The 22,876-nt window shown below is 42.3% G+C and overlaps 1 protein-coding gene and 1 long non-coding RNA gene across 7 annotated transcripts in view; one reads left to right on the top strand and one right to left on the bottom strand.

The window, feature by feature from the left end:
* Positions 1-16,364, bottom strand: part of shisa6 (shisa family member 6) — a 64,390-nt gene extending 48,026 nt beyond the window's left edge. For 4 of the 6 annotated variants that reach the window (XM_032586375.1, XM_032586377.1, XM_032586379.1 and 1 more), the window contains exons 1-5: positions 16,236-16,363; positions 15,062-15,937; positions 5,922-6,079; positions 563-658; positions 175-243 (exon numbers count right to left, since the gene is read on the bottom strand). In XM_032586375.1, the coding sequence (XP_032442266.1) occupies positions 175-243; positions 563-658; positions 5,922-6,079; positions 15,062-15,615 (877 nt within the window). In that variant the 5' untranslated portion in view covers positions 15,616-15,937; positions 16,236-16,363. Of the gene's footprint in view, positions 1-174; positions 244-562; positions 659-5,921; positions 6,080-15,061 lie in introns of all 6 variants that reach the window. The other 2 variants (XM_032586378.1, XM_032586376.1) reach the window with 2 other exon arrangements.
* LOC116734864 (uncharacterized) lies at positions 16,275-20,337 on the top strand. Its single transcript, XR_004342280.1, has 3 exons — positions 16,275-16,388; positions 18,561-18,671; positions 18,748-20,337. It is a non-coding gene; the product is annotated as an uncharacterized LOC116734864 (long non-coding RNA).
* The last annotated feature ends 2,539 nt before the right edge of the window (positions 20,338-22,876 follow it).

Raw genomic sequence — 22,876 nt, 5'->3', positions numbered from 1 at the left:
GACCTGCAGCCGGACCTGAGACCTGCAGCCGGACCTGAGACCTGCAGCCGGACCTGAGACCTCTAGCCGGACCTGCAGCCGGATCTGGACCAGTGTAACATTTGGGGCCCCTGCCCGTGGCCCCTCCTCCCGTGTCGGTGTGAGCAGAGTGCAGGTGGATCTGTTTGGACCTACCGTAGGACATGGGGATGTCCAGGTCGCCCTGCCAGGACATCTGGCCCGATTCGTCGATGGATTGCTGCGCTGTTGAAACACAAACAGGTTTCCTGTTCAGGACTTTTTCCCAATCTGACAAAATCTGGTGAATTCAAAATGAAGAGAATAAAAACAGCCTTGCTGCCTTTCACACCGTCGGCCCACAAACCGGACGTGTTACTTTGTCTTTAGAAGTTTGAGTAAGAACTTTGCAAGATGTCACTTCAAGCCGCTGTGGACCGCGATGTCCAAGTTTCATTATGGAAAACAAAAGTCAGATGGACTGTTTGTGTTCCTGAAGCAAACTGCTGCGTCGTTTGGCAGGAAGTCGCTGTGCAGAAGCAGCAGAGGCTCCGGGGCGAGTTACCTTTCAGGTGGCTCCGGCCCAGAGTGACGAACCCAGAGGAGATGAAGTTATGCATGTCTGGTCCTCCGGGACGCAGGGTGTCCTTCCCATAATGCCCTGGGAACAAACACATCAACAGATTACTATGCTTTTATTTTATGGCATGTTCATTTGAATTATTTTTTTTTTTACCCCCCCAGGGGGTCTTTTGTGGGCTCTAGTGTCCCTTATATGACAGCAGGCTGACAGGAAACAGGGAAGGAGAGGGGGGAAGACATGCGGCAAATGTCGTCGGGTCCGGGAGTTGAACCCGCGACGGCCGTGTCGAGGACTCAAGGCCTCCAAATATGGGTCGCGCTAACCGCTACGCCACCACGGCACGCCCCCCATTTGAATTTTTTTAAACAATATCTTGCTGTTGCATATATTGTTTAAAAATATATGCAACCGCTTCCTGCGGTTTAATGGAAAGCCAGATGAGAATGCTAACCAGGGCTAGCGTGGCGCAACAGATGAATTGACTCTGAGGTGTGAATATTGAATCATCAATATTTATTACCAGAAATGCCATCAGCATATTTCAGAGCTGTGATATTCCTCCCTGTCAATCCTCCATTTTTCTGACGTTTAACAGTTTTTAGCTCAGAGAGCGAAATACGTGGGATGTTTTTTAAGAATAAAAGTTGCTAAAAAACCAACAAATAAGAGTCTTTTCTTTTTGGTTTGCTTTGTGTCTGTTGCACTACAGAACTGTGGAAAAGTGACAGTGTGGCTGGAAGGAGCTCAGAGTTGATCATAAATCTGGACCTGAGAGCAAATTTAAAAACCAAAAGAGGAGAAGAAATGTAAATGTAAGAAGAAGGTGAATCTCATCACCGTTGAGTTTTTCCATTCTGCTCTGTGTTAACCAGTCACCGGTTAAATGGCTGCGTCTCCATGGAGCCACTTCAGAGTCGATAACATGAGAGCAGCGGATCTGGGATCGAACCGCAATCCAAACGTCATCCTGAGCGAAACGCCTGGGGAGCGTTTGGCCTCATACCGTTTTTAATAAAACCCAGACTATGATTTAAAAATTATTACTGTCAACACCACAACTTTTAATTTAGAAACAATAATAGAAATCATTAAAAGCTTCACTTTGATCACTTCCAACTTAATGTGTGTATTCTCCAAGGAAAGATGAAATCATGATGACTTTATAGTAATACATGAATTATTCCCAGGTGGAAACATGAAGGATGATGGAAGGCGATCATGAAAACGGCGCTCAGACGGCTTACTGGTCAGATACGAGACGCGCCGCAGCAACACCAGGAACAAGTCACCAGAAACTGAAAAGAAACTTCGTAGAAAGCAGAGCAGAGCTGCTGCAGCAGATCTGAGTCCAAATCAGGAAAATAAGCTTCTGGTCTGACTCATCTGGTATTTTATATTCCTAACGATACATTTGTGTTTCCTTTAGGAAGCAGAAGGTGGAAATATGCAAGAGTGACCTAATACTCAGCTTTGGCAGAAGATTTTTGCTTCTAGAGAAAATGTTTTGAATTTGATCTGGGAACGAATCCAAGGAAACGGCTGGCTTGTTTTCCAAAACAGAGACTAAAATCCACTGTAACAGCAGCAGCTTCCAGAAACGAGACCAAACGTTTCCCAGCAGAATGCCTCACTGGTCCCAGTGTTGCACCACAGAAACCAGTATGACCAGCAGGGAGGATTCCAGTCACTGTGTGGAAAACTGTCATCTTATTTCACAGCAAAGACAAAATGAGGGACAGACTGATGATCTTCACTCTGGCAGCGTTAGCGGACGAAGGATTTCATCAGCATCAGGCAGAACAACAAATGGGATTCAAATTGATTTTTGTTTGACTTTTACTTTAAAACGCCTCAAAATGGTTCAACTTGTGTTAAAAGACAGTTTATTAAAGGATGTTTATAATGTAAAGAGATTAAACCTGAAGGTTTTAGAGGTTATTTACTATTGATTCGTTTTTAAAGTTTAAAAAGTTTAAAAAGACAAAAACTGCAAGAACAAAATGGACAGACGGAAGTCAAAACCTGTTGCTGTTATTACTTTAATAAATAAAACAAACTTTAAATGTTTAATATGAACATTAAACAGAAGATTTGATCCCCATGTGACAGAAAGTACAGCTGAAAAGTTTATTTGTAGATTTTAAGTGAACTTTTAAAATGTTACAAAAATAAAGAACCAAATAAAACGTGTTTCCATCTGCAGGTTGGAGCGAATCAACCAGGACACACAAAGCGTGATGTCATCAGATAAACAGGAAGTAGAAGCTAGCGTGGAGCACACAGCTCTTCAGGAATGACAAGCTGTAATTATTCTGGTGACAGAAATCTGACTGTAAAGCAGAAACAGCTGATCAGTCATGGGAGGTAAAAGTTTTATCAGAACGTTTCAGTGAACCTGTTTCCATCTCCGTAAAAACTGGTTTTCAAAACTAAGGAAGTTATTTTGAATTTGGCCATCAACCTTTTCTGATTTTACTCTTCAACATGTCCATAAAAATGATGATGGAAAACAGTTACTGCATCGATTTAAATCAGACCAAACTTGTTTTAGGTCACAGATTCATTGATCAACCCTGAAGCTGCTGACGGTTATTTTCCAAACTTTAACGTCCTGCTGATGTTTTTAGATGCTGCGTCAATATTTCAACATTTTGTTGTTTCCTCCTGATATTTCATAAAGACGCAAAATACACCAAATATTTTCAGCTGGAGGAGAAAACTGTTCGATTTCTCTCTCCCTCCTAACATATTTCCTCTCTGTCACTAAATATTGTTTTAGTATTTTCCAGATGTGAATCATTTCTTATCCTGAAGTTATTATTCTGTCTCCGTCTCACTTGAGCGTTTTAGCAGAATTTGTAGAAACAGAAACATGTTTCCATGTACTTATTTGATTTTTTACATTTTGAAATGTCATGAATTTGTCTGTTTAAACTAAAGCACTAATTTATTACGTTTCTGTCTCCAAATATTCATATTCTATGTTTTAGTTTTCCTCAGAAAGCGATCGGTGTTTCAGGAGAAACTCATTGGCTGTGATAAATATTTCTTCACTTGATGAATTCTTTGTTTATAAAATTGTTAAAATGTGTGATGTGAGTCACGTCTCTTCATTAGCAGCACAGATTCAAACTCTTCAGCCTGCTGTTGCCTCAACAATAACAGTAAGATGCACTTTTTAAAATCCTCTTCCTTTAATATGTCATTCATTTTTATTTATGGTTTTCTGTTGAATTTGGTCTGTAATTTATTTCTGTTCTAATGTGAAATAAAAATGTTAATAAAATGTTGGTTTAGGAAGAATTAAAACACGATTCGTTATAAATCTATAAATTCTTCAAATGCTGGAGTTTCATTTTCCTCCTGAATTTTTATGCATCAAGTCTGCAGTTTGCTTTAGTGGTGTTGTTGTTGTTCAGTTATCTAAAAGGTCATATTTAATAAGCATTACATTACACTTTACACAAGTTAGAAAAAACATAGCAATAAAAACCCAGGAAAGAATTAATGTCTTAATGTGAAACACAGAGTTTGCAGGAAAACAGAGACAAACGCAGAGCGTTGGGGAGAATTAGTCAGATAAAATATCTCTGATCTGAAATGTGAACACAATAAACATATTATTATTATTATTATTAGAATCTCAGTCATTGCGTCTGTTCTGGTGTACCACAGAGCTCTGTGTTTGGGGTTTCGCCTGTTTGCTGGTTTCGTTCTGTAAATGTTGTAACCGGCCCCCTGCTGTGCCAACCCACCGCCTGCTAACGTCCAGCTGCTCAGAGGATTTCTAGAACTTTCTTCTTCAGTTTTATCCCACCTGCCTTCAGAAAGTCCAGATTTACATGAACTGATGTAACCAAAGATAACTCACAGTCTAAGCAAACTGATCAGCACCGGTTTTTAGTGGCTTCATCCAAAAAAAAAGAAAATAAGCAAAATGTTACAATCAAAGCTTTTTCCTTCCTTCATCCTGTTAAGATTTGATGACGATACTTTTGGCTCGAATTGCTGAATAAACTTTAAAATCGACCCATAAGTGTCTCCCTCCGCCGTCGCCTCCAAACGGAGCGCTGCTGAGAGACGCCATCGTTCTTCTTCTGCGCATGTTCGACGCTTTGGGCTCGAAAACCAGAAGTCTGACTGCGTCGCATTTAACGACCAGGCAGAAAAGAAAAACGGATTTCTGCTAAATTATTTTAAAAATCTGATTTGAGAATCAAGACCTGCTGTAAACGCAGCAGGATATTATCGTTATTTTTTTCATTCCAGTTTAACCAGTTTAGTTCAGGTTAACAATAATTCATGTTGCCGTGGAAACATATTAGAAAACTCCCAGTCTGTATTGCATCATCTCATCAAGTCAATGTTTGAAGCAGCTGCTGACAAGGAGAATAATGAAACTGGGACACCATACTGGGTCAGTCAGGAAGTCCACTGATCCCAGGAGCCGCGATCTGGAGACCCGCCGGAAAAACCGGGAGAAACTACAGAAAAACCGGGAGAAACTACAGAAAAACTGGGAGAAACTACGGAAAAAAACCGGGAGAAACTACAGAAAAACTGGGAGAAACTACAGAAAAACTGGGAGAAACTACGGAAAAACCGGGAGAAACTACAGAAAAACTGGGAGAAACTACAGAAAAACTGGGAGAAACTACGGAAAAACCGGGAGAAACTACAGAAAAACTGGGAGAAACTACAGAAAAACTGGGAGAAACTACAGAAAAACCAGGAGAAATGATGGAAAAAAAACGGGAGAAACTACAGAAAAACTGGGAGAAATTATGGAAAAACTGGGAGAAACTACAGAAAAACCGGGAGAAACTACAGAAAAACTGGGAGAAATTATGGAAAAACTGGGAGAAACTACAGAAAAACCGGGAGAAACTACAGAAAAACCAGGAGAAACTACAGAAAAACTGGGAGAAACTACAGAAAAACCAGGAGAAATTATGGAAAAAACCGGGAGAAACTACAGAAAAACTGGGAGAAACTACAGAAAAACTGGGAGAAACGATGAAAAAAACCCGGGAGAAATGACGGAAAAAACCGTGAGAAACGGCTGAATTATCTCCAGATTGAGAGATTGTGTTAGTCATCGAGATAAACAGGAATATCTGTCCACTCAGAACCGATGCTGAGTGGACTAAAGCAGAACCAAGAACCGTTTATTTCTTATTCATTACCATGAAAATGACTGAGGGAAACGAATGAATAAAAGTAGGAAAAGATGCAGCAAATTAAAGCATCTGAAGGTTTGCAGCTCCAGGTTGTCCTGGATTTCTGCGTCCAGCTCGTTTGAAAGCTCAACAGGAACATGATGGATCTGCTGGTCTCCTACCGTGGTTGGACGTCTTGGTGTGGACCGGTGTGTAGTGGTTCTTTGAGCTCCTGACCGGCGTCTCGTCTTTGGGAGAACCATCAATGGCCGCCATGTTTTCATGCTCAAACTGCGAAGCTGAAGCCGGCCCTTGTTGCCTCAGGATGTCCGCCAGCGCTCTGAAAGGAAACCACACATTTCATTCTCTTTTCTCTGCTTGTTCTGTCTGGCAGAGCAGGATTTAAAGCCCAGCAGGTTTACTGTCACAGGAGGAGAATTACAGCGTAATTCTGGCTGAGATCCTCCACTTGATAGCATAGCAGCAAACCAAGGATAAAACACAGCTAGCATGTAGCCTAGCTACTGCAACAGTGAATTTTCCTTCCACTAAAGCACAGCCCGTTTAAAGTTAGCAGTTATAAATTAAGTCTGAAACAAAATGACTTTTAATTTTTTTCTGAATATGTAAACTTGGAAAACTGACATATTTGGTTTGAGACAATAAAACATTTTCTTGAACTTTTATAAAAATGTGCATTTTTACACTTCAAGCTCACAAACTAAACCTTAGTGATTAATCACAGAGCTTAACCTGATACATTTTAATCGAATGACAGGACTAATACATAGAAATGGTTATAAATCCTTTGTGTTTATTTCAAAGAAAGAAGGACAGAGAGAAAAAAGGCGAATATCAGAAATCTGCCTCCAGACTTTCAGAAAAGAAATCAGAAAACTGAGAAACCACAGCGACAAACAAAAAGAGCAAATAAAACCATAAGAACTTGAATTTCTCTGAAAAGTCAAAGAACTCATTAAAACACAGACATGTTTTAATGTCTGAGAGGAAATCCTGAAGACAACCAGAGGTTGAGTGGAATTGGGTTTTCAGTAAAACAGAACAAAAGCAGCAGAAACTGACTCTCCGTTTCATGAAGCGTGACACGAGGAAAAGTAAGGCCCAGATCCCCAAAGCCGCACCGACAGGCTCTGCGTTTCCTTAAAGGAAATAAAAAGGGCAGCCTAACTGTGTCAATGTCAGCCTAATGCAAACACACAGTCCACTTTTCCATAACTTGGTGACTTTGGGAGATACTCGGAGTATTAATAGCATTTCTCTTCCAGCTCACTTTCGCCGTTTCCTTTCTGCAGACGGAGACGACCTGATTTCCTCGGTCCCAGCTGACTGCCGCGTCGCCACGCAGAAAGAATGGACGCAAATCAGAAGGATGGAAAAGCCACTAAACGAGTTTTCATCGTGTGGAGCTGCTTGGGAACCGCGTTTGAAACGAAGCGATCCCAGCAGTTCATTTCCTGATCCTCTCCGTAAACTCCTTAAATCCTCAGAGGAAAAGAAGAAACAAAGATGTCTTCCCACTGTTGCTTCAGCTAACAGATTAGCATTCCTTCTTTCCACCTCATTGGTTGTTCCATATTTAAGTCAGATTTAGGGCTGGACTTTGACTAGGCCACTGAAACACATAGTTTATTTCTCATTCAGACTTCCTGCTGTGTTTCAGATCATTGTGCTGCTGACTCAGTTTGGGCCAGCTGACTGTAGGACAGGAGGTCAAGGTCAGCATGAATCCTCATGAAGCGCCTGGGGTTCAGCGTGAGGCGTTCAGGTTTGGTGTGAGGTGTTCAGGTTCGGTGTGATGTGTTCAGGTTTGGTTTGAGGCATTCAGGTTCGGTGTGAGGCGTTTGGGACCGCCTCGGGTTTGGTGTGATGCGTTCAGGTACGGTGTGAGGCGTTTGGGACCAAGAGGTTCCAGAAGTCTCGTTGTTTGTGTAAAAGCAGCTTTACAAACCAGAAAATAAGAAATATGAACCAAAAACCAGAAAGAGTTGTGATGAGTATTTTGATCAGATATTAATAAATATTGATCCGTTTTACGCTGTGGAATATAAAACCATAGAAACTAAGATTCCTTCTTTCAGCTCGTTAACCAGCAGTGCTCAGCAGTAGGTGTGGGAGGGGGGAGCGTGAGGAACAGTTTGTGCTACAGCAGCTGAATTAACTCTGACTGGTATGATGGAGCAGTAACTGGCTTGGTAACCATGGTTACCGCAGGATACCGGCCCGTTCCTCCTGGCCGCCAACAGCAGATTGCAAAGATTTTAAATGAAGATTTTTCTTTAACTGTTTCCCTCAATCATCTCCAGCTTCATGAGGATCTGAAGAATGAAGCCGAAGCTTTTAGTTTGGTTGATTCATGAGACTGAAATGAGAAAACTCTGGATAAGTGACTCGTATTCCTGTGGAAATATCTGTTTCAGCCGACGGCCAGCTTCTCTTTTCACACCATTTTCCTGCTGCAATTAGGGAACAAAAGCTCGGCTCCTCGCCGCCGCCAGGCATGAACTGCATCTCAGTTTGCTCTGCAGAAAGTGATCAATACGACCTGTTCGAGCCGCAGCCTCGCTCACTATCTGCCGTTTTCAGTGAAGGTCACGGAGCAAACAAAGGCCTGCCGGCCGGCCGGACAGCCGGACAGCCGGACAGACGGACAGACGGACAGCCGGACAGCCGGACAGACGGACAGCCGGACAGACGGACAGACGGAGCCTCAGTATTCCTCTCACACAGGCTGAAGGCTTCAGCAAAGCGCCAGAAATTAACAGACACTCACACTTTTAGGAGCCAAATAAAAACTAATCCTGTGATCCAGCATCTTTACCAAAACTGAAAATGTGTAACTTTATATGAAGAATGGATGTTACAAAGGTGCACAAAGGTCGGTTCCACTCTGACGTGAAGTTGCTTCAAAACGAAGCAATAAAAGCAGATCAAACATGACAGTGGTTGTTCTTCCAGCTTAAAACCTCATGACTCCATAGAAAAACTGTTTCCATTCCTAAAGCCGACATTAAACCCAAACCTGAAGCCGGAGGAAATCCCAGAGTTGGTTATCAGCGGTTGGATGAAGACGCTTCTGGCTGAGTAATCCCTGACATTTTGAGAACAGCAGGCGGCCGATCCGCCGCAACAACGTTTGATTGTTCTTAAATCATTTAGTCTGCTTCAGACAAAACGGACCGCAGAGCCAGATGACGCTAATGGCTCATGAATAAAAGCAAGAAGTACATGACTAATATTTACTGCACACACACACACGCACCCCCTCACACACGCACACACACACACCCCCACACACACACGCACCCCCTCACCCACACACACACACACACACACACCCACACACACACCTTCTCAACCCTGGTAAAGAAAATCCAACCTTTAATTTGCCTGCATTTGTAGAACGTTGAGGAAAAAAGCCCCAAATTTAAATCCTTCTACCTCCAGAGCAGCACTTAGTTTCCTCCTCTAACATTTCAAAAGGTTTGCAGCGAACAGAGAGACGATCTGCGTCCATCTGAACCATCTGGAGTTTTAGGATTTCTGGTGTTTCTGACCCAGGTTTCAGGTTTCAGGCAGAACATTTCACTGACAGTGTCTTTCATGATGCGTGTAACTGAAGGTGAATGTTTAATAAAAAGGAAACTTGAAGCAAGCAGCTTGGACAGACGATGGAAAGAAGAATCCAGAGAGGGAAAATTAAAAATGAGGAGCTAAACTGCAGAAGCAGGAGTGGAAGACGACAGGAGAGCTAATCAGAGGGAAGGTGGTGCAGCTGTGAGAAAACAGCAAAACTGAGGCAGGAGAGCAAATAACAAAAAAATCCTTAAAAGAATCTAAAAAAATGAAATAAATTCAAATATACAGGAAACAGGAATAGACTTACATACGGCAACACCTTAGTAACAATAATAAGCAGAAATACACAGAGTATGGCAAGACCTTTAAAACACAAATAAACCTCATTAAGGAATGGGATTTCTATTATTTACAATGTTTTGGTATTTCAAACAGTTCATGGTGAATTTGACTTGTTAAAGTTTTCCAGAGTCTTTGGAGGAGAATTAGGCCCGCAGCATCATGGAGCCATCACCGTACATAACCAAAGGCTGGAGGAGTTTTTCCACAGATTCATGTTTTGTTTTGAACCAGATCCTCATGGAGTGATTCCTGCTTTTTACTAAACAGTTTAGTTTAGTTTAGTTTAGTTTAGTTTAGTTCCAGTTCAGCTCCAGTTCAGATCCAGTTCAGATCAGTTCCAGTTCAGTTCAGTTCAGTTCCAGTTCAGTTCAGTTCAGTTCAGTTCAGTTCCAGTTCAGATCAGATCAGAACCAGTTCAGTTCAGTTCAGTTCCAGTTCAGATCCAGTTCCAGTTCCAGTTCAGATCCAGTTCAGTTCCAGTCCAGTTCAGATCCAGTTCAGTTCAGTTCAGTTCAGATCAGTTCCGTTCCAGTTCAGTTCAGTTCCAGTTCAGATCAGATCAGATCAGATCAGATCCAGTTCAGTTCAGTTCAGTTCAGTTCAGTTCAGTTAGAGGACAGAAAACTCCATATTGTGGGAATAAAAACATATTTTTTCCTCCTAAACCTCCATTTGAAGAAACTTGACTTTGTTCACAGAGTGAAGCTTCATCAGCTCTGACTATTATTATTATTAATATTTTAATTATTGCTCTGCTTTTGATTTGGATAATTAAGTTATTTTTCTAGAATTATTATAGTTGGGCATTAATGACATATTTATAAACAAACTGCAATAAAAGGTTTTACTTTGGTTTTTGCTCCTGTGACAAAAAATACATTTAATTTAGGGGTTTTGTTCATATTTACCCAAATTATTATTACTTTTTATTACATCTGTGGCTTTAGTCTAAAATAATACAATTAACCTTTTTTATTTATTTCTATTTAGGTTTTATTTTCGTATCTGTTTTTGAAAAACCACAGTAGAGCACAAATAAATAAAACCAATCTTGTTTTAAACTCGTTATTTTGATCTGTAGTTTGTTGTAAATCTCTGACTGAACAAAGTTTCCAGTTTATTAGTTATGTGCGATTTCTGAAATGACAATATTGTGACTATTCATGTATAAGTTTCCATGGCAACCGTTCCCTGTCTGCATCTAAGTAACTGGAAGCTCAGTTTCCCTGAATGCTCCTGAACGCATCACTCAGCCCCCCTGCCCAGAGTGTGGATTGTTTAGCCTTTTAGCCGCTGGGTCAAAGGTCATCCTGTTCTCAGTCTTTTCTCCTCCTTGACAAGAGATTTCAGCTCAAAGCCACATAAACTATTTTGGTTTTATAGAATCTTATAAACTGAGTGAGTTTTGTTCTGATGAGCCGTTTGGTAGCGACGATCATCAGGAATCTGTTATTCTGCCTTTTTCAGCTGATCTGCAGCAGATTCACATCGACTCCATCACACCAGCCTTCACATGTGATGGTCCAACAACCTCTTTAATCCAAACCCACATGTTTGTTTTTTACCTTTATCTGTGAATATTAATCAGAAATATTCCAGGAAATTCCTGTTGCTTAAATTTTCCTGTTCATCTATTTTTAAAAATAGATGTTGTGAAGAGGTCAAAGATTGTTCAGACGGACCTTCAGCAAAGAGCTGATAGGATCAGCAACAGACACGAGACAGAACCAGAACAGAACCAGACAGAACCAGACAGAACCAGAACAGAACCAGAACAGAACCAGACAGAACCAGACAGAACCAGAACAGAACCAGACAGAACCAGAACAGAACCAGAACGCAACCAGACAGAACCAGAACAGAACCAGACAGAACCAGAAAGAACCAGAACAGAACCAGAACAGAACCAGATCAGCAACAGACACCAGGAGCTGCAGCTCAAACTTAGAGAGAAATATAAAAAAACTTCCATGTTTCCACAAACACAAAGCCGGACGATGACCCGAGTTCAACTCGTTACTCTGAGGAGGATGAACTAAAACACGGCTGAACGCAGGCAGCACAGCTGGAGCAAAAGATAACAGAAAATAAAGTGAAATAAAATAAAGATGAGGCTTAATGAGAAAAAAACAAAGTCAAAGTTTGAGGTTCAAAATTCTAGAAGTGAACAAAACATCATAAAATGAAAACCTGAGGAGGATCAGAAACACGTGAGACTGGCTGGCTGGAGAGAAACCAGAGAGACAGAACCAGAACAGAACCAGACAGAACCAGAACAGAACCAGAAAGAACCAGAAAGAACCAGACAGAACCAGAACAGAACCAAACAGAACCAGACAGAACCAAACAGAACCAAACAGAACCAGACAGAACCAAACAGAACCAGAACAGAACCAGACAGAACAGAACCAAACAGAACCAAACAGAACCAGACAGAACTAGAACAGAACCAGACAGAACCAGATAAAGACTCAGAACTCAACAACGACAGGAAAGCAGGAGAACACACAACAGGAACTTACCAAAATAAAACAGGAACCCAGAGACCTCTAGAATAAACCTAACGACCCAAACGTGATAAAGTTCGGTTTATTTTAGAATTTAAGACTTTTCTGTCATTTCCTGTCCAACCATCACAAACGTGAACATGTGGAAACTTTAACTGGACCTGAAGGTTTCGGTTTGATTAGATGAAGGTCAAGGTTTTCAGGAACAACCACTGCAGGTGGAAAAGCGTTTCGTTCCCCCAGTGAACCATGAAACCATTTGATCACCTGGAACCTGGAACTATTTCTAACATCTCAGCATTTTAACGCTAACGTCTGCTGGCCTCTGGCTAAAGCTGGACATGGATGATCACTGAGGTCAAAACATTTTACCAGACCAACAGAAACGCTTCAAAGGACACAAAGTCAATTCTCACATCGCAGTCCGGAGCCACATCCTGCAGAGAAACTGGAAAACAGCAGCAGAACCAGAACTAGAACCGTCTGGAAACCCAGAGGACGGGTTTCTACAACTTCCTTCAGACTCCAACACAGAAGAATCAGGGGCTGAATTGTTCCTGCTCACCTCTGACGGTTTGATTCTGACTCCAGAGCAACAAAAATCACAACTGTGTCAGCTGCAGCTTTTACACAACAAGTTAAAACTGTTAAAACAGGTTAATATTTCTAGTTACTGACAGTAAAACCAGCATGTTACATCAGTAACATCATAACACTTAGAAAATTGTGTCCTTCCTGTGAAAATGCAGCGTGAACTGAGAAATAAATCAACTGGAAAGAAACTGGAAGCTGCAATAATTAGAAATAAAAGCAAAATGTCAGCTGATCAGCATAAAACAGAGAAACTGTTAGAAAATGGCTGAGTGAAGCCGACACCCTCCCACGTCAAAAAATTCTGCAAATAGTCTGAGTGGTTAGTGCAGTTTTGGTTTTTGAGATATGAAAAGTTATCATTTTGGCCGATGACGTCACCATCCCCCCATTTTGCTCCTAAACAAATCAAAGTGCGTTACTCCGTTTGTGCTCCGTTTGTGCCGTTAAAACTTCCCCAGCGAAGTTGTTGTCAAGTTGGATGTTGGATATTGAAATCTCCGCGGAGCGAGCGGCGCCGAGCTCAAGGCTGATCCGACTTATGAACTCTGATGTCGGCCAGCCGCTCTCTACGCTCCGAGGTTCTGCTAAAGTCCCAACTAAACACTCCTAAGAAACAAATATAAATAAATATCCTGCCTTGTGACCAACTGACACAAAATTCATGGACGCTGTTCTCTAGTGAATCTTTAAGTCATACTCATTATTTTTAATAATTGTAATATTAAAAAGTATATATTTTTCTTTAATAGCTTCCAAGTCATGTGTCCTATTGACTCAACATCATTGTGAAACTACTAGACTGGAGAGATGAGGTACACTCATTTTTATTGCATTTTTATATTATTTTAGCATTTTTTTGTCAAAATGTAATATTTTTCTTCTGTAGCTTCTGGGTCATGTGACCCGTTTACACTAAATCAGTGAAATTGTTCTACTAGACTGTGAAGATGAGTCTGATGAACCGAGTTAAAAACAGGAGGAGTCGCATTAAATACTAGAAAAATAGGGTTTCTTTTATTTTAACCCACAGATTATAAATGACAAAAAGATAAACCGAGATCATAAAAGAGGTCAAAGAAACAAAACTGACCTACTAAAGAAACGACACACAGAGGTTTATATACTGGCTGATCAGAACAATTAAGACAGAAGCTGAAAAAGTTTAAAGTTCACAGTAATAAAAACTGGATAATAATTTAACATGTTAAATATTACCAGTAAAATATTATCATTAAGATTACAGAGAACTCTTAGTAACAATATGTAGTGAATAATAACAACAATAAAGTTTTTTCTCCACCAGCAAAATTAAAAACTGTCAACATTTTTCAGGCTTTTGTAACAAACATGAACTTATTTTAAACTTTTCCATATCCAGAACAGACGTGTCAGCAGCAGCTGTTCCAACGCTTTGTGAATATGAATTTATTCCTGAAATGAACCATGCTGCGGTTCTGGCCTGGTTCTGCAGGAATCACTGAACATGATTAAACCTGCAGGTCCGGTTCAGTCTGGCTCGGCGCCGCTCGCTGCTGACAGACTCCTCCCATCTGGGACAGTCACTCACAACGGCTCCTCGTTTCTCAGTCAGGAAAAACCCACGGAGCCTTCAGAACTTTCAGAACCTTCAGAGCCTTCAGAACCTTCAGAACCTTCAGAGTTAAAGGGTTTCAAAGAAACGAAGAGCAGCTGCTGAAGGCCCAGTTCCCACAACCACAAAAACACTTTTTGTTACGTCAAGTGATCAAATTACCAGATGATCCAATAAGAGGAGTGGGATCCATTTACAGTCATCCCCCTCTATTCATATGCACCTAAATAAAATCCAGACAAGCAGCCGGTTCCTGCAGTAACCTGATCTCTACAGACACATAACACCAAACATCTGATCCAACAACCAACAGACTCTGCTCTGCAGAGGAGAACCGGTTCACTGCAATGCATGATGGGAAACTAATGCAGCCAGTAAAACGGAGAGGATCCAGACTTAAACCAAGCTGCTGGTTCAACTCCCAGCAGGACAACAACCCTAAACAGCCTCAGTGCAAACCTATTCATCTAAAATGGCCTAGTCAAAGTCTAATAAAACAACATGTTTTATTGTTTGACATTTGTGCATCTAAATCTGAATCTTTAGGTTTGCATTGAATACACATGCACGCCACACTTTTCAGATTTTAATCAGGTTTTCTGTGCTTTAATAAAACATTCAGTACTTCCTGTTGGTCACATGAAATCAGGATGCTGCGGTTTGTTAATGGGTATGAACCGGATCATCTTACCTGTGAACGTTCATCTCCTGCGGCGGCTTCGTGGCTTTATCATAAGCAACTTTAGCAAAAATCCCAATGGCGATGATGAGCGCGATGACGCCGCAGGTGATGTAGACCGTGGTGTTGGTCTGGTCCAGCTCCGGGTCGTAGATGTCCCCGGCGGGGGTCGGGGTGGGGGACGGAACCTTGACCCACTCCGGGGTGTTGTAGTTGTTGCAGGACTTCTGCTCCAGCCGCTTGCCGCGGTCCGCGCAGCAGAAGCGCAGGAAGCAGCTGCCGCAGCAGAAGCGGTGGTCGGTGTTGTTGCAGGAGAACTCCTTGTCGTACTGGCCGCTCACGTCGTAGTAACCCCAGCAGGTGTCGTGGGAACCCGCGGACGGAGCCTGGAGCTGGGTGACTTTCCGCGGGGCGGCGGGCAGCGCGGTGCTGTTGGCGGTCACCTCCTTCGCCTTCGGGTTCCTCCTCGGCGGGCTCTTGCTCCTCTTGCTGGCGGTGGCGGCGGCGCACAGGACATTCAGCGGGTCCAGGGAAATGAAAAGCAGCAGGAGGTGCTTCATCCCCATCGTTTGAGGACGCGCTGGTGTCGGCTCGCTGACCCCCGCTCTGCTGGCTCTCTGATGTCCACCTCTTACCGAGTGGAGCCTCTGGCGCTTTGCTTCACCTCGGCTTCTCCCGTCTGTGCCAAGCTCACACCCGCAGACCCTGAGAGGCTGACGTTTCTCTCATTAGACATTGTCTGACTCTTTGGGGATCCAACACACGGGCTGTTTCAGGAAGACGTTGAATTATGAAAAGTTTCGCTTTAGAAAGTCTCTGCGTAAAGAGCCGAACTGAGCCGATGTCCTCTGGAGAAACCTGCGTTTGTTCCGCAGATTCTCTGGATCTCTGTGGAGAGGTGAGAGGCTGGTCAGTTAGTCTGATCTGAGCTCGTTACACACAGAGAAAGTCCTTCAGCACCACGGAGAGCTCCCACGATGGACCAGATCAAATGTTTGAGATTTTTTTACCATCTAAACTAATTTATCTGTTTCGCTGCTGCGTGGAGACACTGATTAAATCTGCGCGTTTATTATTTCAGTTCTTCTTACTTCCTCTGAAAACCTGAACTATAACTTTAACGTCCCTCTAATAAAAGACTAAACAAATGAAGATGGATAAGCAGCAGAAACAGAACAAGACTTACAAGCTTCGGAGGTTCCGGAGGTTCCGGAAGCGCCGCGCCGCCTCAGCTACTGAATCAAAGCTCCTCCGCAAGACAAGAGCCAAGACCTCTCCTCCGCTCCGGCCCGCCTCCTCTCTCTCTGCGGACGGCCCTCCGTCCGCGTCACCAGCTCAGGTACCCCCGTTAATTACCCCCACCTCCCCCTCAGCCCCACTGCCCCTTCCTCCTCCTCTTCCTCCTCCTCCTCCTCGGCCGGGTCCCTGCAGGTTTCACTCGGTAACTCAGGAAAATAACAGTTTTAGAAAAATGTTTTGGAGGGGAGGAGGTGTTCCTCTTGATGCGAACCGTGTGTGTGTGTGGGGGTGTGTGTGTGCGTGTGTGGGTGTGGGGTGTGTGTGTGTGTGTGCGTGTGGGTGGGTGTGCGTGTGTGTGTGTGGGTGTGTGTGGGTGTGTGTGTGTGTGTGTGTGTGTGTGTGTGTGGGTGGGTGTGTGTGTGTGTGTGTAGGTGTGTGTGTGTGTGTCTGGGGTTCTGAGGTTTGTAATCAAGCTGGAATTTGATCAGCTCCTAATCTAAAGAAGTTTTAGGACCTGAAACAATTTTGTAAAACTGCAGCTGGTATGTTGATTTTAGAAATGAGATTTTGATAATTCCTCCTTTCATTGGACAGACAGACAGACAGACAGAAGTTGCTGCAGTTACAGGTGATCGATGTTCAGATGTTTTCCAAATCTAATCTCAGTTCGTGTTGAAGGAAACATTCATGTTCACAAAGTTTTGATCATTTTGAATGTAAATTTCGTTCCTCCTGTCAGATCATCAATCCTTAAATAAATAACTCAAACCTTCACTTTCTGTTTCATGACAGAAACTGGGATCTACTGGGCAACAAATCTTTTTTTTTTCTGTTTGTTAAAAGCATCAACATGTTCTCTGGTGATTCCTGGAGTTTATTAATAAGAAGACAGACAGCGAATGGAGACCAAGGCTGCAGGAAGCAGAAACTCATTTCTGGAGAAAATTTTCGGACTAGAGAACAATAAACTGATCATGACATTTTCCTCCGTTGCTGCATTCGCTTTCTTCCTCAATTTCTGCACTTCTTAAGGATTTTTGCTCTGATCTGAGATTTTTCTGTCTCATCTGTTATAAAATATCTGACCATAGATCTATGCTCCTCACCACATGAACAATTTGACACAAAAACTGCAGATAATCATTTCCGGTTGGAGTAAAAATGACTACTTATCAAGAACCTGCTGCACTTTTTTCCCCCAAGTTATCAATTATTTCTTGCATTTCATCACAGAAATGCAGTGAACTGTTAGAACCATCAGAAAGAAAAACAGGAAGTGGTAACAAGCAGGCAGTTTCTGATTGGTGCGTTTTTGGATTTAAATTCTGATCTGAAGAGTTTTAAATATTTTACAATAAAGTGTTTCAGTTTGAAGCTTGTTTAGTGAGAACGTCTTGTCTGATGTGACCGTTTGAAAAGGTTTCTGCTGGTGAACGCAGCTCTGCCTCTTCTTCTGCTTTAGAAAATAAAAACATGAGAAACGCTGCAGCGGCTCCTGAACATTTTCATTTAATGTTTGGAGCAGCACATCCTGCTTTGTGCTGCTTTGTTTGGCTCAGTAAAAACTAATATTTCACATAAATGCATCATTTATTCTCTAATGAATCCTGGAGCTGCTGGTTGGAGCTGAAGGTCAATAAAAGTTAATAAAAACTCGTTTCAGCTGCATTTCTGCTGCCGGTTTAACGATCTCCACCAATATGTTTTAATCTGGTGAAACCTGCTGCAGCAGATGGTGAAACGGCCACATTAAAGCAGCCGGGCCGCTAACTTTGACAGAGAAAGGAAGTGGTTTTAAATTGACTTTCAGATATTTTGTTCTGAAGTGTGCGGCCCGGCTCGGCCCGTTATTATCCGAAGTGTCAAAGTTCATCCATCTGGAGCGGCTGCAGCTCAGATTTATTTGTTTTAGCCGCAGCGCTGTTGGACCGAGGGCTGCAGTTATTGCTTCAGAGCAGAGGCTGCACTCACTTCAGAGGAGACGATTAATTAGATCTGGAACATTTCATGTTTGATCCTTCAGCAAAGAGAAAATGTTTCCAACACCTGCATGTTAATTTAAACCAAAAATCATTAAATATGTTTGAAGTTATGGATTTTTATGTGTAAAATTACACATTACAACTCAGCAGTTTGAGGTTGGAAAGTGACAAAATGTGGAAATAATGAAGAAAAAACATTTTTCTATGGTAGCAACTTAAAATACTGAAATAATAAAAGTGCGTCTGACGTGACATTTACTTAAAGTTTTGAACTAAAGTTCCTCCTTCAGATGAAGTCACGGGCCACTGAGCTGCTCTGCCTGCAGCCAGCCGGACCGCCGGACCTCATCGTTTCTGTCTGACTGCAGTTAGCGAAAGGCCAGAAGAGAAATCATTAAAAAGTGAGTAAAAAATGTTTGGTAAAAGTTCAGCCTCTGGTCGTGTTTAAGTTATTTCCCTCTCTTCACATCATTTCAGGTGACAGACGCCTTTGGCTCCATTTCCTGCCTCATTTTCAAACTTCTGGTTTCTGCTAAAGGTCCGGTCCATGATGGAGCCATCGCCGTGCTTCACAGTGTGAAACCCGTTCAGTGACAGTTTCACTCCATTCGACAGGATTTAAAAAAGAATCACATTTGTTTTGATGAAAAATGAGTCAAACTTTCACAGTGACAATCTGAGATGTTTCATAAAACTGAATTAAAAACTGCAGAGGAAACTGAAGTAAAGAAGCAAACATTTCTAAATGTCCACGTTTGTTCAGGGAGAACCAAACGTCTCCACAAAGCAGGAAAAGTCTGATGGGACATAAACGGAGCGGTGCTGCGTTCAGAGAAACGTTTTACACCAAGCAGGCGGATCCTAAACGGTTTGCAGCTTTACAGCAAACAACCTGCAGGGCAGCAAGGAAACGTTGGAGATCAGGTTTCACTGCAGTCCGCCTGTCAAAGACGGATGAACAGTTCATCAAACTAACGGACATGAAGGTTCCTCCTGCCTGCTTTCTCCTGACGGATCAATTTAAACCTGGTCTTCATTAACTTGACTTTATCTGTCCAAACCGTTTCATCTGGACAGGAGAAGAAGAGCTGGACGTTAACGCCCCGCTCGTTCTCCAGCCCTGCAGGTCTTTGATGGTCCAAATCACCGAACCATCAAATGACAGGAAGAAAGAGCATTTGACAAATTGCTGTGGCGGCTCTGGAAGGCAGCGTCTGCAAATTGGCTCTAAATTCTCCCATCAGTCAGAAGGAAGGTCAGATCCTGCTGATCAGAACCGGGTCGTTCTGGACCCTGAGCAGGCGCCGCTGACCTCAGCAGAAACAACCAACGAGGACATGAAGACGTCCCCGGCAAACGGCATCATGGAGGAGCATTGTGAAGAACGAAGGAAAGAGAAGGAGCTTCTTAAAGAGACAGAGCCCCAATTTCACGGCATCAAATCGAGACGTCAGATTTCTTTAAAATCATATTTGACATATGCAGCATTTTTATAGTAATTTATATTAACATAGTTACTAGATTGTGCTGCAAAATGGCGCTCTGCCTAGAAAATATATAACACCGCCCCTTTAAGAGCCCAAACTGAACCTCAGAAAAATGAAACTTATGTTATCATTTTGCAAACTTTTCTGTCTCTAAGGAATTATAACAAATGAAATCATTTCAAATTAACTGCTATTAATATTTAAAGTTATTTCTTAGGTTTTATCAGCCTCAGAATACTCCGTCCGTCCGTCCGTCCGTCCGTCCGTCCGTCCGTCCGGTTTCAAAACGTTACATTTTCCTTTTGCTTTTCCATTTTAATTCTCATTTAATTTCTTTCTGCTTCACTTTGTGTTCAGAAAACTTGAACTCTTTAATCTCAGGCAGCTGAAGGAAACGTTGGAAGTCTTGAATCGGTTGGAGAGGAAGTTTCAGAGAAACGGTTCCTGCCTGGTTTTCTGAACCACGTTTCACTTTTCCTAAAGTTTGGTTCCCTGGGAATCAAATGTTTTTGTCCTTCTGTTTTCTGTTGTTGTTTTTGGCCATGAACAGAATTTACATTAAATAAAATGTCGACTGACATTCGGTATTTTCCAGAGTCTGCTGGTGCAAAACAAAACCCTGCACTTAATTCATAATTAACATGAGAAGTTTCTCGCTGCATTTTAAGCGATTCTGTTTGGCTCACATGTCACACACACTTATTCCCATGTGGAGAAGAGCTTGATGAGCTGATGAATTATTTACTAAATATTATGAAAATGAGGAGATATTTGATTTCTTGCCCTTTTTCATGGAAACTGTCTCTTCTGTCTTACAGCAAATCATTAAATGTGAGAAAACGTTAAAAGCTTCAAAGACATACATTAGAAAAATTAGAATTAATTTGAGACATTTGAGAAACTAAAGGGCAACGACTGATAAACCAAGCAAATACCTGGTTGAAATATTTATTATTATAGAAACATTAGACAACTTTGGTCACTTTTTCTTGTAATTTTCCAAACTTGGCCATGACCTGAGATGCTCAGTGATCTCAGGTAATCAGATGTAGATGCTGAATGAAAGTTCCCCAGAAACGATCAACGTCGGCTCAGATTCATCTACAAGCATTAATTGTACTGTTTGGACTGACACAGCACAGTGTTTATCCACCTTTCAACTGAAAATAAGAACCAGAACCCAGAAATGATAAAGATAACTAGAGAAAAGGTTCTGACAGGAACGAGAAAACGATTCAATAAGACGTTTGTGTTCGCTCTGTATCTCAGAGCCTTTTGGAACATTTTTAGTTATTAAATAACTAAAAGAATCAGAAGTTTACCAGTTAGTTCTGTAAGAGTGAGGTTTCATGTGTGTCCAGGCAGCATCTGCTGTCTGGTTTATGAAACTGTTTGACATCCAGTAACTTCAGGATGTTCAGAAAGAGGTTGATAGTAATAAAAACCCACACAGTTTGTCCACACTGAACGCACCAGTAAACACAGGTTAAGTTAAAATGCCTGGTGGATTCTTAAAGGACAGATCTGTGTTTCTGGCTGGTAGGGAAGCAATCAGCTGAACTCCAGATTTCTCAGAGAAGATGGATGCTCGCAGCGCAGCTATTACAGCTGAAAGCAGCCTGCATGTTGGAGAGCCGCTCCAGCAGATGTGAAGTGAAAACCAACATCTGGCTGTCAGTTAGAGGGCAGGATGGAGGCATGTTGTTGCTCACTGATATATTTTATGTTCTGCTTCGTTCTTGTTGTAAATGTGAAGGAGGAAGCAGAGAAAACAACCTGAATAGCAGGAGATTTGCTTCCCCTTCATCACCTGAGCGCCGCCGACGTGACGGACAGGCGGAATTACACACACACACACGCCCACGCACACACACACATTTGTCTTGTTTAGCTGGAAGACTGCAGAGCTAAACTCATTTCACCTTTGCTGCAAGAGCACAGCTCCAAATTGCTTCCTTTCCTGAGAAGGCCTGGGTTGCTGTAACGAACACAACAGTCCTTGGGCGCTTCAGCGGATCCTTTTACACTCCCAACTCTTCTCTCTGTGTGTGTGCGTGTCGGGGTGGGTGTGTGTGTTTGCAGCGCCTTTCATGATGAGCGATTACCTTCATTGGTGTTAGCAGCTGCTGAAAGCGAACGCACGGTGAGGACGCACAATGAGCTCTGCTGGCAGTCGCTAGAGGTCACATTATATGGCCAATCATTGCTTCATTTGTTCTCGTTAAGTGTGTCATAATTGTAACTGTCCGTGGCCAGAGCTCTAATCATGAGTGACAACTCTGCCAATTTTACAAGGGCCTGCATGCAGCCGGCGGGCCGGCCGGCTCCCGGGACGCGGCGCCATTATTTCTGTCCAGCAGGCTTTGCGGTATTTGAGGAGGATTACTGCTGCTTGTTTGTTGCCGCCGATCTTCACTTGGAAGGTAAAGAACGCACCAGTAAACAGCCTGCAGCCCGAGCGGGGAGCACCGCCTGTGACAAAGTCCACTCAGTCTGTGGCAGCCAATCAATAAGAGCCTCGGCGCTCCTCCACGCTCTCCGTGTGTCTGAGTCCAGTTAGGGAGCAAAGCCGGGATTTTCTTCCTGTTTTTTCAGAGCTTGAGTTTTCCGCTGAAGCCACAAGGAGGGTTGCTAAATTGTAGCTGCATACTAACAGCTTCCTCTGAATAATTACCATTTGGATAGAAATGTCACAGCTTTGGAAAGTGTCACTGGGCAGAGGCTGAGAGGAACCGCTGCTTTCTTAAGGATGGAGGAGAAACCCAGAGCCTCATAAACAAAAAAAATCAGTTTCTAATAAAGCAATCATCTTATGCTTGGCTGTGCGGAGGCAGAAAACAGGAAATGAAAAATTCCCTGGTAATTTGGTAAACTTTGTGTTGACTGTGAGCTGCTCTGACTTCATGAAGTTCAAACTCCTCTGACTGGGAGCAGAAACACAAATATAACTAAATAATGACAAGTTATTGCACATCAATTAATATACACTACAACATTTATTTATCTGCTTCATCTACATGTTTTTCCACTAATTCAATAAAATTCAGTTCAGTTTATTTACATGGCACTAATTCACAAACTCTTTAAGTAACAAGAGAAGAGCAGTAAGTTTGTGTTTA

The sequence above is a fragment of the Xiphophorus hellerii genome, chromosome 16 (genome assembly GCF_003331165.1).
Source record: "Xiphophorus hellerii strain 12219 chromosome 16, Xiphophorus_hellerii-4.1, whole genome shotgun sequence".
In the NCBI taxonomy this organism is placed as follows: Eukaryota; Metazoa; Chordata; class Actinopteri; order Cyprinodontiformes; family Poeciliidae; genus Xiphophorus; species Xiphophorus hellerii.
Note: the sequence above shows the minus strand (reverse complement) of the source record. Positions and strands in the feature narration are given on the sequence as shown.